Source organism: Lepisosteus oculatus, chromosome 14 (genome assembly GCF_040954835.1).
Source record: "Lepisosteus oculatus isolate fLepOcu1 chromosome 14, fLepOcu1.hap2, whole genome shotgun sequence".
Taxonomy (NCBI): Eukaryota; Metazoa; Chordata; class Actinopteri; order Semionotiformes; family Lepisosteidae; genus Lepisosteus; species Lepisosteus oculatus.
In genome coordinates, this window is record NC_090709.1 from 41,226,936 (window position 1) to 41,242,834 (window position 15,899).

The window sequence follows — 15,899 nt, forward strand, 5'->3', positions numbered from 1 at the left end:
GTAATGGGCTAGTCAGTAAAGATGGGGTAGAGGGGCTGAGCTCTGGAGCTGGGGTAGAGGGGGCTGAGCTCTGGAGCTGGGGTAGAGGGGGCTGAGCTCTGGAGCTGGGGTAGAGGGGGCTGAGCTCTGGAGCTGGGGTAGAGGGGGCTGAGCTCTGGAGCTGGGGTAGAGGGGGCTGAGCTCTGGAGCTGGGGTAGAGGGGGCTGAGCTCTGGAGCTGGGGTAGAGGGGGCTGAGCTCTGGAGCTGGGGTAGAGGGGGCTGAGCTCCGGAGCTGGGGTAGAGGGGCTGAGCTCTGGAGCTGGGGTAGAGGGGGCTGAGCTCTGGAGCTGGGGTAGAGGGGGCTGAGCTCTGGAGCTGGGGTAGAGGGGGCTGAGCTCTGGAGCTGGGGTAGAGGGGGCTGAGCTCCGGAGCTGGGGTAGAGGGGGCTGAGCTCCGGAGCTGGGGTAGAGGGGGCTGAGCTCTGGAGCTGGGGTAGAGGGGCTGTGCTCTGGAGCTGGGGTAGAGGGATGCAACAGTTTCTGCCCCTGTGGGGCTCCAGAGCAGGAGGGATCTGTGTCAGATGTGTTTTCTGTGGGCTTCACAGACACACCCTTGTCCGAGCTGTGAGCTGGGGCCACGTGACCGCTCTCCCATTTCCATACCGGCTGTATCAGCGAGACAGAGAGCGATAACAGCGCAGGCAGACAGAGAGCTCGTCTCCCACCCAGCCAGGCGCCGAGACGGAGGGACACACCGAGGAGCAGAGGTTAGTGTGGGAGAGCAGCAGCCCAGGGCACTGTACTCACCCCTGAGGGGCAATTAAAACACAGGGAGATCACCAGTTAATACAGAGAGAGCACATCCATTAATACAGGGAGAGCACCAATTGATACAGAGATCTAATGTGTTTAAATGTGACTCTGTTTGAACCCTGTGTTCCTGGTGGGGCTCTGGAAGAGTCTGGGGCGCAGGACCGGGGGCGATGACACACTCAGTGACACTGTGTTTGAACCCTGTGCTCCTGGTGGGGCTCTGGAAGAGTCCGGGGCGCAGGACCGGGGGCGATGACAGACTCAGTGACTGTGTTTGAACCCTGTGCTCCTGGTGGGGCTCTGGAAGAGTCTGGGGCGCAGGACCAGGGGCAATGACAGACTCGGTGACTCTGTGTTTGAACCCTTTGCTCCTGGTGGGGCTCTGGAAGAGTCTGGGGCACAGGACCGGGGGCGATGACAGACTCAGTGACTGTGTTTGAACCCTGTGCTCCTGGTGGGGCTCTGGAAGAGTCTGGGGCGCAGGACCGGGGGCAATGACGGACTCGGTGACTCTGTGTTTGAACCCTTTGCTCCTGGTGGGGCTCTGGAAGAGTCTGGGGCGCAGGACCGGGGGCAATGACAGACTCAGTGACTCTGTGTTTGAACCCTGTGCTCCCGGTGGGGCTCTGGCCTGTGTCAGGCTCTCCTCTCACCTGATGGACTCTCCCCCTCGCGCAGGAGTCTGAACAGAGGGGGGTTTCATGACAACAGGTCTCAGTGTCCTGCTCCTGCTTTTTTTAGAACACAATCCATAGCTGATGCCCCAGAAGGAGTCTGATTTGCCTAGTTAATAAATAACTGGTATTTTATTGTAACTGCACCACGAACACAGGGAACTGAGACAAAGAGACAATGAAAATTGGGACAGGTCAGTTTTTCCTTCTTTACAGACTTAACTTACTGTACAGTGTGCTATTCAGAGTTCTGGACAGATAGGAACTGTCTTGATTTGCCTAGTTAATCAATAAGTGCTGATGTTATTTCCTGTAGTACCTGGAACACAGGGAACTGAGAGAGAGAGAGAGAGAGAGAGATTGAGGAGTCACTAAATCAGAATTGTTTCTGGGAGAAGTGGAACAACTTAAACAAATCAAAACCAGAAGAATTGGCCATCCAAAATGGAACAATCTGGCAAACATACTTTGAAAATCTCTATGAAAAGCTCCCAAATACAAATCAATCAGACCAAAACACCATTTATGAAAAACTCAAAATTTTGGAATTGGCTATCAAAGACAACCAAAACCCCTTAGACTCCCCAATCACTGAGCAGGAGCTACTGGACAAACTCCAGGCCCTCAGACCACGCAAAGCCTGTGGCCATGATGGAGTCATAAATGAGATGCTGAGACACAGCAGCCCAAAGTTGCAACAAGCCCTGCTCAAACTCCTCAATCTCATCATGACAGCTGGATGTTTCCCCGAGGCCTGGAACCAAGGACTGATCACGCCCATCTATAAGAGTGGAGATAAACTCGATCCCAACAACTACCGGGGCATCTGTGTGAACAGTAACCTGGGGAAGGTATTCTGCAGTATCCTAAATACACGAATACTGGCCTTCCTTACCGAACACAATGTCCTGAGTAAAAGTCAGATTGGCTTCTTGCCAGATCACCGCACATCTGATCACATTTACACCCTACACACACTGATAGACAAACACGTCCACCAAAAACACAAAGGAAAAATTTTTGCCTGCTTTGTCGATTTCAAAAAAGCATTTGACTCGATTTGGCATGAGAGATTGTTTTATAAACTACTCCAAAGTGGCATAGGGGGCAAAGTGTACGACATAATTAAATCAATGTATTCAGAGAGCAAATGTGCAGTGAAAATTGGAAACAAAAGGACTAAATTCTTCACCCAAGGCCGCGGGGTGAGACAGGGCTGCAGCCTGAGCCCAACACTGTTCAATATCTATATCAATGAATTAGCAGGAATGTTGGAGCAGTCTGCAGCTCCTGGTCTTACACTACACGACACAGAAATCAAGTTCCTGCTCTACGCAGATGACCTGGTCCTGCTGTCGCCCACAGAACAGGGGCTGCAGCAGAACCTGGCACTGCTGGAGCAGTACTGTCAGACCTGGGCACTGACAGTCAATCTGGACAAGACCAGAGTCATGGTTTTCCAGAAGAAAGCCAGACCTCAGGGAAACAGGTACAAATTCACACTGAACAACAACACATTGGAGCACACATCCAGCTACACATATCTCGGTCTCACCATCAGCTCTTCCGGGAGTTTTGACCTGGCAGTGAAGGCACTGAGGGAGAAGGCACTCAGGGCTTTCTACGCAATAAGAAGGAGGCTCTTCAACATCAACCCACCAACAAGAATCTGGCTCCAAATATTTGAAAGTGTAATCCAACCCATTGCCCTATACGGCAGGGAAGTTTGGGGTCCACTCACAGACCAGGATTACACCCAATGGGACAAACACCCCACAGAAACTCTGCACATGGAGATCTGTAGAATCATCCTCCGTGTGCAGAGAAAAACTCCTAACAACGGGTGCAGGGCCGAATTAGGCCAGTACCCACTATTGATAAACATACAGAAAAGAATATTAAAGTATTGGCTACACCTAAAAAACAGTGACCAAAATTCCTACCACCACAAAGCCCTGCTGAGCCAAGAGCTGAGCCCAAAACAGAGCCCCCTGAGCCAGCTGGTCCTGAGGCTCACCGACCTGAGCCACACCAACACTAACCAGCCTCAGGACAGCACTGCTAGAGCACCACAACCCAGACTCAACCACATCACAGCACAGATCAAACAGCAATATCTCACACACTGGGACACACACACACAAACACAACATAAACTGGAATGCTACAGAACCTTAAACAGACAATACACACTAGCTGAATATTTGACCAAAATAAAAAATAACAAACAGAAACAGACCCTGACGAAGTACAGGCTCAGTGACCACAACCTGGCCATAGAAACTGGGCGACACAGGCAGACCTGGCTGCCCAGAGAGGACAGGCTGTGCTCCCACTGCCAGCAGGGAGAAATAGAGACAGAGGTGCACTTCCTACTGCACTGTGACAGATACTCTGGGATTAGAGAAACATTCTTCCCGAAATTCAGAAATCTAATCCCAGAGTTCCCACACCTGCCAAAACCACAACAGGTCCCAATCCTACTGGGAGAGGGAGGAGGGAACTCAGTTGATCTGGCAGCCCAGTATGTGATCTCCTGTCACAGCCTGAGGAACAGTGAGTCTGTCTCCCAATAATGCTCCAGCCGCCTACAGTATATGTCGATATTATATAATATGTCTTTGTTGTAAATGTCTGTAACATGTCTGTAGATTTTATTTTACTTCTATTTTTTGTTTTGTTCTATGTTAATTTTATTATTTTTATTTGCTTTGGCAACACTGATTGTACCCATTGGTCATGCTAATAAAGCACCTTGAATTGAATTGAATTGAATTGAGAGAGAGAGAGAGAGAGAGAGAGAGAGAGAGAGAGAGAGAGAGAGAGAGAGAGAGAGAGAGACGGATTCCCGCCCTCAGAATCCCCCTACTACAGTGAGGGAATTCTCCCCAGTCTCCACACGGAGATCGGTCACTTCCAGGGCCAGGGAAACGTGCTGCTCTGTGGTGACCTCAACGCACGAACAGGCACACTGGCAGACTTCACCAGCACACAGGGAAATACTCACATATTCGGACAATCCCCTCTGTACCACACACCGGTCACCTCACACAGGTGCAGCCATGACACCACGGTCAACAGCACCGGGCGCGAGCTGCTGCAGCTCTGTCAAGGGCTGGGCCTGTACATCGTCAACGGCAGGACTAGAGGGGACTCTCTAGGCAGGTTCACCTACAGCTCAGCTCTGGGCAGCAGTGTGGTGGACTACGCCATCACCGACCTGGACCCCTCCTGTATCAGTGCCTTCACTGTCAGGCCACAAACTCCTCTCTCCGACCACAGCCAGATCACACTCTACATGAAGAGAACACACCAGCACAGAGACACACTGACACAGCCCAGCCAGCTGTATGACCTCAACCAGGCATACAGATGGGACACAGACAGCCTAGACAGATACCAAACTGCACTGGGCCATGACGAAATTCAGACACTGATGGACACATTCCTAAACACTCCGTATCAAACCAACAAATTAGGCATAAACTTGGCCACACAAAAACTAAATCACCTATTCCACAAACTAGCATCAAAATCTAAGCTAAAAACAACTACATCAAAAAACAACCAAAAAACAAAAGCAAAAGAAAAGTGGTTTGATACGGAGTGCAAAAACATCAGAAATGCACTACGAAAAGTCTCAAATGAAAAACACAGACAACCACACAACACAGATCTGCGACTCAGGTACTGTGACATGGTAAAACTTTACAAACACACGCTGAAAAAGAAAAGAAACACATACATAGACAAACAACTTGCAGAAATTGAGGAGTCACTAAATCAGAATTGTTTCTGGGAGAAGTGGAACAACTTAAACAAATCAAAACCAGAAGAATTGGCCATCCAAAATGGAACAATCTGGCAAACATACTTTGAAAATCTCTATGAAAAGCTCCCAAATACAAATCAATCAGACCAAAACACCATTTATGAAAAACTCAAAATTTTGGAATTGGCTATCAAAGACAACCAAAACCCCTTAGACTCCCCAATCACTGAGCAGGAGCTACTGGACAAACTCCAGGCCCTCAGACCACGCAAAGCCTGTGGCCATGATGGAGTCATAAATGAGATGCTGAGACACAGCAGCCCAAAGTTGCAACAAGCCCTGCTCAAACTCCTCAATCTCATCATGACAGCCGGATGTTTCCCCGAGGCCTGGAACCAAGGACTGATCACGCCCATCTATAAGAGTGGAGATAAACTCGATCCCAACAACTACCGGGGCATCTGTGTGAACAGTAACCTGGGGAAGGTATTCTGCAGTATCCTAAATACACGAATACTGGCCTTCCTTACCGAACACAATGTCCTGAGTAAAAGTCAGATTGGCTTCTTGCCAGATCACCGCACATCTGATCACATTTACACCCTACACACACTGATAGACAAACACGTCCACCAAAAACACAAAGGAAAAATTTTTGCCTGCTTTGTCGATTTCAAAAAAGCATTTGACTCGATTTGGCATGAGAGATTGTTTTATAAACTACTCCAAAGTGGCATAGGGGGCAAAGTGTACGACATAATTAAATCAATGTATTCAGAGAGCAAATGTGCAGTGAAAATTGGAAACAAAAGGACTAAATTCTTCACCCAAGGCCGCGGGGTGAGACAGGGCTGCAGCCTGAGCCCAACACTGTTCAATATCTATATCAATGAATTAGCAGGAATGTTGGAGCAGTCTGCAGCTCCTGGTCTTACACTACACGACACAGAAATCAAGTTCCTGCTCTACGCAGATGACCTGGTCCTGCTGTCGCCCACAGAACAGGGGCTGCAGCAGAACCTGGCACTGCTGGAGCAGTACTGTCAGACCTGGGCACTGACAGTCAATCTGGACAAGACCAGAGTCATGGTTTTCCAGAAGAAAGCCAGACCTCAGGGAAACAGGTACAAATTCACACTGAACAACAACACATTGGAGCACACATCCAGCTACACATATCTCGGTCTCACCATCAGCTCTTCCGGGAGTTTTGACCTGGCAGTGAAGGCACTGAGGGAGAAGGCACTCAGGGCTTTCTACGCAATAAGAAGGAGGCTCTTCAACATCAACCCACCAACAAGAATCTGGCTCCAAATATTTGAAAGTGTAATCCAACCCATTGCCCTATACGGCAGGGAAGTTTGGGGTCCACTCACAGACCAGGATTACACCCAATGGGACAAACACCCCACAGAAACTCTGCACATGGAGATCTGTAGAATCATCCTCCGTGTGCAGAGAAAAACTCCTAACAACGGGTGCAGGGCCGAATTAGGCCAGTACCCACTATTGATAAACATACAGAAAAGAATATTAAAGTATTGGCTACACCTAAAAAACAGTGACCAAAATTCCTACCACCACAAAGCCCTGCTGAGCCAAGAGCTGAGCCCAAAACAGAGCCCCCTGAGCCAGCTGGTCCTGAGGCTCACCGACCTGAGCCACACCAACACTAACCAGCCTCAGGACAGCACTGCTAGAGCACCACAACCCAGACTCAACCACATCACAGCACAGATCAAACAGCAATATCTCACACACTGGGACACACACACACAAACACAACATAAACTGGAATGCTACAGAACCTTAAACAGACAATACACACTAGCTGAATATTTGACCAAAATAAAAAATAACAAACAGAAACAGACCCTGACGAAGTACAGGCTCAGTGACCACAACCTGGCCATAGAAACTGGGCGACACAGGCAGACCTGGCTGCCCAGAGAGGACAGGCTGTGCTCCCACTGCCAGCAGGGAGAAATAGAGACAGAGGTGCACTTCCTACTGCACTGTGACAGATACTCTGGGATTAGAGAAACATTCTTCCCGAAATTCAGAAATCTAATCCCAGAGTTCCCACACCTGCCAAAACCACAACAGGTCCCAATCCTACTGGGAGAGGGAGGAGGGAACTCAGTTGATCTGGCAGCCCAGTATGTGATCTCCTGTCACAGCCTGAGGAACAGTGAGTCTGTCTCCCAATAATGCTCCAGCCGAATACAGTATATGTCGATATTATATAATATGTCTTTGCTGTAAATGTCTGTAACATGTCTGTAGATTTTATTTTACTTCTATTTTTTGTTTTGTTCTATGTTAATTTTATTATTTTTATTTGCTTTGGCAACACTGATTGTACCTATCGGTCATGCTAATAAAGCACCTTGAATTGAATTGAATTGAGAGAGAGAGAGAGAGAGAGAGAGAAAATGATGTCCGAGTGTCGACTGCGCACTCAGCTGATCACCTACGTGACTTCCTGTCCGGCTCCCAGCTCTGCTGTCTGAGGGGCTGGCCAGCGGACTGACCCCACTGCCTGTCCAGAGAAGGGCTTGGACACGCGCTGCCTGACCTCCCAGCGGCACCGCGAAGATGGAGAGGGAGGGGCTGGCCTGTCTGCTACTGGCCGTGGCCGGTGAGTGACCTCTGACCTCTGCCTCAATCTCGTCCCAGCACTCGGGCCGCAGGTATCGGTGTTGGGCGATACCCGGCGAATCCTGGACACGACAGGCAAGGTTACAGGTGACTCCCTGGGCCCCGGTTTCTCTGGAAAAGAGGGAGAGGAGGAGGGAGGGGAGCTCTGTCTCCTGTGTATCTGTACAGACCCCCTCCCCAGTGATATCCTTCTCTCTCAGGGGACTGGGGTCGCGGGGAGTAGCCTGAGGTTATTAACTACTTTTTAAAGCACAGCTGCTGCTGCTCGCCAGAACTCCACCTGCTTGGTTTTCTGTTCCCAGTGCTCTGTCCTCCTGGATCCGGCCACATCAGGAAGTTCTACTTTGTGGACTCACCCCTGAACTGGACCGACGCTCAGAGACACTGCAGAGACAACTACACTGACCTGGCCTCCATCAACAGCACAGCAGACATGGACACAGTCCTCAACACCACTAACCTGCCCAATGTCGCAGCCTGGATAGGCCTGTACCGAGACTGCAGAGAGAACTGGCGGTGGTCTGGCGGAGAGGTCGTGACCTTCACCCACTGGAGGAGTCGGCTCCCCTGCGCTGTTCTCAACGCAGCGGGATTCTGGGAGGAGAGAGACTGCAGCGAGGAGAACTACTTCATATGTGAGAGGCAAGGTGAGACAACACTCAATCTGAGAGTGAGAGCTCAGTTTAACTTTAGACAGGAATGAACAGGAAACAGGAAACGGTTGTGTGCAAAGCACTATGGGATTTGTAGTCTCACAGCTGTAGACACTGTCACTCCTGATCTTTGTCTTCACAGGTGGGGCCCAGCAGTACAGGCTGATCAGGGAAAACAAGACCTTCGCTGACGCCCAGAGACACTGCAGAGAGAGCTGCTCCGACCTGCCCCGGGTGGACAGTGTGGGAGAGTCTGAACAGATCAGGACGACGGCGCAGGGACACGCTGTCTGGATCGCTCTGCTCCAGGACAGCTGGGAGTGGTCTGACGGGAGGCGCTCTGGGTTTCGCAACTGGAGTCCTGGGGAGCCCAATGGAGGAAGAGAAGCCCAGCACGCTAAGATCTATTTAAAAGATGGTGTACATAATAATAATAATAATAATAAAAGAGGTGGCTGGAACGATGCAGGTGGACAACATCCCAGCCCCTTCTTCTGCTACAATGGTGAGTCACAACCTGACAGAGGCTAACAGGCTGCTCGCTCCAGTGTCCCTCCACTCCTCCTGCTCGCTCCGGTGTCCCTCCACTCCTCCTGCTCGCTCCGGTGTCCCTCCACTCCTCCTGCTCGCTCCAGTGTCTCTCCACTCCTCCTGCTCGCTCCTGTGTCCCTCCACTCCTCCTGCTCGCTCCGGTGTCTCTCCACTCCTCCTGCTCGCTCCTGTGTCCCTCCACTCCTCCTGCTCGCTCCAGTGTCCCTCCACTCCTCCTGCTCGCTCCAGTGTCCCTCCACTCCTCCTGCTCGCTCCAGTGTCCCTCCACTCCTCCTGCTCGCTCCAGTGTCCCTCCACTCCTCCTGCTCGCTCCAGTGTCTCTCCTCCTGCTCGCTCCAGTGTCCCTCCACTCCTCCTGCTCGCTCCGGTGTCCCTCCACTCCTCCTGCTCGCTCCAGTGTCTCTCCTCCTGCTCGCTCCAGTGTCCCTCCACTCCTCCTGCTCGCTCCAGTGTCTCTCCACTCCTCCTGCTCGCTCCAGTGTCCCTCCACTCCTCCTGCTCGCTCCAGTGTCCCTCCACTCCTCCTGCTCGCTCCAGTGTCCCTCCACTCCTCCTGCTCGCTCCAGTGTCCCTCCACTCCTCCTGCTCGCTCCGGTGTCCCTCCACTCCTCCTGCTCGCTCCGGTGTCCCTCCACTCCTCCTGCTCGCTCCGGTGTCTCTCCACTCCCCCTGCTCGCTCCAGTGTCCCTCCACTCCCCCTGCTCGCTCCAGTGTCCCTCCACTCCTCCTGCTCGCTCCAGTGTCCCTCCACTCCTCCTGCTCGCTCCGGTGTCCCTCCACTCCTCCTGCTCGCTCCGGTGTCCCTCCACTCCTCCTGCTCGCTCCGGTGTCACTCCACTCCTCCTGCTGCTCGCTCCGGTGTCCCTCCACTCCTCCTGCTGCTCGCTCCAGTGTCCCTCCACTCCTCCTCGCTCCAGTGTCTCTCCACTCCCCCTGCTCGCTCCGGTGTCTCTCCACTCCCCCTGCTCGCTCCGGTGTCTCTCCACTCCCCCTGCTCGCTCCGGTGTCCCTCCACTCCCCCTGCTCGCTCCGGTGTCCCTCCACTCCCCCTGCTCGCTCCGGTGTCCCTCCACTCCCCCTGCTCGCTCCAGTGTCCCTCCACTCCTCCTGCTCGCTCCGGTGTCCCTCCACTCCTCCTGCTCGCTCCGGTGTCCCTCCACTCCTCCTGCTCGCTCCAGCGTCTCTCCTCTCCTCCTGCTCTCTCCAGTGTCACTCCACTCCTCCTGCTCGCTCCGGTGTCACTCAGGGTCACAGACAGAGACCATGACGACAGCAGTGGGCTGTTTGTCCGCTCAGTGTCTGACTGACTGAAATATCTGACAAGAGTCAGGCTCCATCTCCAGAAGGTTGAATCTGGAAACTTAGAGAACAGAGAAAGTTTGGGAGCATTCATCTTATTCATTTATTTACAGCTACAGACTCCTCTGACCAGTTCCACTTCATACGTTATAAACTGTCATGGGTTCGAGCTCAGGAATACTGCCGGCACAATCACACAGACCTGGTCACTGTGTTCACTGAGGAGCAGCACAGACAACTTCTCAGCCTCACAAACACTGGTGATGAAGGAGGAGCCTGGATTGGTCTGTATAACAACACACAGAGTGACCTGGGGTCTGGGGGAGCTGCAGGGAGCCCCTACACTCAAACCCAGGGGCGCGTCTGTGTCCTGATGGACTCTGAGGGAGGATGGGAAGAGAGAGACTGTCAGGAGAGAAACTACTTCATGTGTCTCAACAACACAGGTAAGAGGACAGTCCATCACTCCAGTGTCTCACTGATATCTCTCTGCTCTGAATCAGAGACACACTTCACCACTGTCACTCAACACAGGTAAGAGGACAGTCCATCACTCCAGTATCTCACTGACGTCTCTCTGCTCTGAATCAGAGACACACTTCACCACTGTCAGTCAACACAGGTAAGAGGACAGTCCATCACTCCAGTGTCTCACTGACGTCTCTCTGCTCTGAATCAGAGACACACTTCACCACTGTCACTCGACACAGGTAAGAGGACAGTCCATCACTCCAGTATCTCAGAGACATTTTGACTCACTGATACATTTTCTTGTCTGCTCAGGGCACAGTAACGTCACCCTGATTGAACTCAACCAGACCTGGACTGAAGCCCAGAGTCTCTGCAGACAGAATCACACAGAGCTGGTCAGTGTGAGGAACCAGAGTGGGAATGAGGCGGTTCGGAGGTCAGCGCGGGGTCACAGGGTGTGGATCGGCCTGTACAACGAGCCCTGGAAGAGGGCAGGAGGGCAGTCTGGGTCAGCAGGTGGACAGAGATGTGCGCAGGTGGACCTGCAGGGCAGCCCGAGAGGCAGATGGACAGAGACAGACTGCAGTGAGATCAGACCCTTCTTCTGTCACTGGGGTGAGGACGGCTCTGTTTTCCACTTGGGTTCGTGTCCTGATGGGGCGTCTGGGGACCCTACAGAGACACAGATTCAGCTTTAATTTGTGTCTCTCTCTTGCAGACAGAAGAGAGCTCGTCCTGGTGAGAGAGGAGAAGTCCTGGGCTGAGGCCCTGGATCACTGTCAGACTCACCACACTGGCCTGGCGGATATCCTGTCACACCAGGAGCAGAGCTACGCTGCTGAAGAGGCCCAGTCTGCTGAGTCCACTCTGGTCTGGCTGGGCCTGCGGCAGAACCGAGTCTCGGGGGCCTGGTTCTGGGCGAACGAGGCTCCCCTGGTCTATCAGAATTGGGGCGCAGGGGGAGCCCCGGGCCGGCCTGCTCCCAGCCCCTGTGGAGCCCTGGACAGAGACAGAGGGGGCAGCTGGACCAACCGCAGCTGTGAGGAGCAGCTGAGCTTCCTCTGCTCCAGAGGTACTGAGGGTGACTCCCTGTTCTGCACGTGTTTGACCAGCAGGTGGCGACAGCAGAGCCGTCTGCTCTCAGACCAGGCCTCTCGCCTGACCGCTGAGCGAGGAGAGATCTGCGCTCGATCTCGCACTCCAGTGTAGAACCAGGAGACTGTCGGCCTTGTTAGTGACCCCACACCCCCCGATTGCAGGCGGCCCCCCTCCTCTCCCCCTTTTCACACCTGCATCAGGGGTGAACCAGTGGGCACGGCTGGTAAACACCAGTGTTGAGGGACCGCTCTGGACTGCAAGTCAAATGTGGCGGCAAACGTTGATTCAATTTTCAAACTGGGGCAACAGCATTCATTCTGTCTCCCTCTCTCTCGGGTGTCTCTCTGCCCTGCGACGGCTGTCGCCCCAGATCCACAGAGGAGGACGGGGAAGAGGACCATCCTGAGGCTGAAGATCGCCGGGAGCAGACAGCAGATTCAGAACGCCACCAAGACGAAACACAAACTCCTGGAGCAGGTAGGCGGGAGCCCCTTCCGGGAGCTGAGTGTGTCTGGTGCGTGACTGGGGTTCCCCCAGGAAGGGAGCGTTTCAGACTCCGAGGAGGGCGTCCGCGACGAGCCGGACTGTTCCAGATGTCGACAGGTGGGCTATAAAGGGAAACCTCAGGGATTCAGATCAGGGGCTCAGCAGGAGAGACGGAGCAGATCTGCTCTGCGACACGATGTTTCGCAGCTCGAACCCGTGTTGCTCGAATCCAGGGGTGTTAGCGCTGTGTCTGAGGCGCACGCTGGCGCCGTGTGAGCTGTCCTACAGTGCCGCAGGCCTGAGTGTTGAGTCACTGAGCACAGCTGTGAGCACACAGCCCGGCGCTCAGTGCTCAGTCCGTCTGTGTCTGCAGATGGATGACCTGCTGGCCCAGCAGGGTCTCCTGGGGAACCACACTCTGCGCTGGAGAGAGCAGCCGGACGGACGAGTTTTCTACCCAGCAGAAGAGGGTGGAGGTGAGTCTGAGACCCGCTGCCTGAGACACGACCCTCCCGCCCAAGACAGGATACACTGTTGGGTGTGACTGAGAGGAACAGTAGTGGATTAAGCATTGAACCATGAGCTCCAGAAAAAACCCTTGTGGCCTATATAGGGTGTGTATATTGTGTCCAGCTCTAGCAGTCCAGTCTCTGAGTGAGTGAGTGAGTGAGTGAGTGAGTGTGGTGTCCAGCTCTGGCAGTCCAATCTGTGCGTGTGTGTGTGTGTGTATGGTGTCCAGGTCTGGCAGTCCAGTCTGTGTGCGTGTGTGTATGGTGTCCAGCTCTGGCAGTCCAGTCTGTGTGCGTGTGTGTATGGTGTCCAGGTCTGGCAGTCCAGTCTGTGTGCGTGTGTGTATGGTGTCCAGGTCTGGCAGTCCAGTCTGTGTGCGTGTGTGTATGGTGTCCAGCTCTGGCAGTCCAGTCTGTGTGCGTGTGTGTATGGTGTCCAGCTCTAGCAGTCCAGTCTGTGTGCGTGTGTGTATGGTGTCCAGCTCTGGCAGTCCAGTCTGTGTGTGTGTGTGTATGGTGTCCAGCTCTGGCAGTCCAGTCTGTGTGTGTGTGTATATGGTGTCCAGCTCTGGCAGTCCAGTCTGTGTGTGTGTGTATGGTGTCCAGCTCTGGCAGTCCAGTCTGTGTGTGTGTGTGTGTGTGTGTGTGTGTGTGTGTGTGTGTGTGTGTGTGTGTGTGTGTGTGTGTGTGTTGTCCAGCTCTGTCTCTGGTCTGAGTGTCTCACTCTGCTGTCGTGTGTTTTGTCCACAGACCAGTGTGTGTCCAGTTTGGACTCGGAGCCAGTCTGACAGCAGAGTGTCCAGTCCGGGCAGTGTGGGACAGCTCGGAGACTCTGGCTTTCTTCACACAGCTCTCCCATCTGGATTATTCACATTTATTATGCAGCAAGTAGAAAAACTGTAGCATTGCAGCAGCACAAACATGTCATTATATCAACTTCGATAGACATGGGGTTGAAGCCCCTCGCTTTCTTTACTACACAAGCAGCTCTGTAAGGTCCAGAATTCACTGTTTAAAAACACGACACGTTGTGATTTCTAATAAAAGCATCTGCCAATCGGAGAAGGACTGAGCACGGGTTATGTTCTGAATCGTGTTCGTATTCCCCCAACCTACCATACAAACGGCACATTTCTAGTCAAACGATTGCTACGTAATATATAAAGGTATATATTTTTACAGGATTTTATAACTATGTAACTTATGCAATTTTCTATGCTCCTCTTAACGTACAGCACCCCAAATAAATACACAGAAATGTCCAGAAGCACAGACTACGCTGGTAGAGAAGTTAAAAAAGAACTTCTTTCCATCTAAACAGTGTCGGATTTCCCTGCAGGGTGACACAGCTGCTAGTTATGAATAATTTTATACCAGTGAGTTACAGAACGGATATATTGCTTGCCTGCCTGGTTTTAATATATATATTTTAAGTACCTCAGGCAGTGAGTCCCCTGTAGTTATTGCAAAGTCATTATTGGCAGGGGCCTCTACTGAATACATTTATAATAATGCATTGAAACTTTGGGGAAAAAACTTTTAAAAAGCTTACATACAAGTCAAGAATTATTAGTAACCACGCCAAAATAGATTCTTCTTAGGAAAGATTTGTATGATGTCTCTATATCAGATTCATTATTTGTCCTTTATTGCACAATTCTTTCTTGTCCTTCATATTTGACCTCTCTGGGGGACAGAGGGTGATCAGATGGGTGAAATATTTTCTCAGTTAAGGTTCCCGAGTCGTTTTCTGCACGTTTCTTGCTTAACGTCGCAAGTTACAGGTTGTCACACAATTACAAATTATTAAGAACAGCCTTACTTGTAGGTAAACGGGAATAAACTTAATATTCCGAGGCAAAAAAATAAACTGAATATTTAATTAATTTTCAACTGAATGCATTTTAAAATGAACACAATTCTAAAACCTTTGTACCGTTATACAAACCAACCAGACTACACGAGAAAAAGGGACTAAAATTGATTGTTTTAGTCAATTTAAAGACTAATTAAAAGGTTAAAATTGAGGGGATTATATTTAAAAGTCAGTAAAACACATTGTAGTCGACTATGACTAAGGCAAAACCCTGTAACTTAATACTTCAATAATGAATAATGATGAATAATTAACGACTTGAAGCGAGCATTTTCTCAGTTACTTTCAGCAGAGCACATTTACGATAAGTTAGAGGATGATTTCTAACAGTTTTACTTGTATTCATAATAATTTGGGTTTCCAACGGTTGTGATAGAGACTTGGTCGCCGTGAACCCGACACGAGCATTTTCTTTCAAGACAAACTCACCGGAGGGGGACGTGACTTTCCGTGAAGTTAGTTTTCGCTCACTCAGGGAATGGTTTCTGACACTGTTTAACGCGAATTATTATTTTAATTGACCGGTTTTGACAAAAAAACGCCGGTGCTGCGAACCTGACGAGAGCATTTTCTCAGCTCCTTTCCGCACAGGGGCAATATGTCGTCCACTAAAGCACGTTTCTGCACACCGAGGGAATGGTTTCCAACACTTTCTATTGATAATTATTACAATAGTTATAATAATTCTTATTTTAACGGACGGGTTCTGGCGGAGACGCCGACGCCGCGCACCTGTCGCGAGCGCTCTCTCTCGAGCCTCCTCCCACACGCGCAGTAACGGTCGCGTCTAACGGCACCGTAGTCACGAGCGGAAACTTATCGTTAAACAGAAAAAAAGTCACTTTTCTCTGTCTGAAATCGTCTTGTCGTCTCTAAACTCTGCCGTTTTACTCTACCAACACATTCCGCCTTACCCGAGTCCGCCGCCGCCGCCGTCGCGCTCACTCGCTCCTGCGGGTCGAGGGGGTGGGAGAGGAAGGAGGAGGGGCGACAACCGGAAGTCCCGCCAACTTGCGCGCCTGTGCGCCGCCCGGAGTTTCCGGGGGAAGTGACGTC

General features: G+C 51.6%; 1 protein-coding gene across 3 annotated transcripts; it reads left to right on the forward strand.

Moving 5' to 3' along the window:
- Positions 1 to 545: 545 nt before the first annotated feature.
- Positions 546 to 14,049, forward strand: LOC138242434 (macrophage mannose receptor 1-like). 3 transcript variants are annotated; one of them, XM_069197921.1, is made up of 10 exons: positions 546 to 746; positions 7,739 to 7,879; positions 8,202 to 8,546; positions 8,695 to 9,057; positions 10,517 to 10,849; positions 11,187 to 11,489; positions 11,593 to 11,946; positions 12,343 to 12,449; positions 12,832 to 12,934; positions 13,718 to 14,049. In XM_069197921.1, exons 2-10 carry the CDS (start codon positions 7,837 to 7,839, stop codon positions 13,753 to 13,755), a joined length of 1,989 nt encoding a protein of 662 aa, XP_069054022.1. In that variant the 5' UTR covers positions 546 to 746; positions 7,739 to 7,836; the 3' UTR covers positions 13,756 to 14,049. The 3 variants fall into 3 exon arrangements, with proteins under 3 accessions (XP_069054022.1, XP_069054020.1, XP_069054021.1); XM_069197919.1 differs by lacking the exon at positions 13,718 to 14,049 and having other exon boundaries at positions 12,832 to 13,017; XM_069197920.1 differs by lacking the exons at positions 546 to 746; positions 13,718 to 14,049 and having other exon boundaries at positions 7,708 to 7,879; positions 12,832 to 13,017.
- Positions 14,050 to 15,899: the final 1,850 nt, after the last annotated feature.

Coding starts and splice junctions, on each gene's coding strand:
- LOC138242434 (XM_069197919.1), top strand. CDS start 7,837: ATGGAGAGGGAGGGGCTGGCCTGTCTGCTACTGGCCGTGGCCG. Junction 8,547..8,694: donor CTTCATATGTGAGAGGCAAG/GTGAGACAACAC, acceptor TTGTCTTCACAG/GTGGGGCCCAGCAGTACAGG. Junction 9,058..10,516: donor CCCCTTCTTCTGCTACAATG/GTGAGTCACAAC, acceptor ATTTATTTACAG/CTACAGACTCCTCTGACCAG.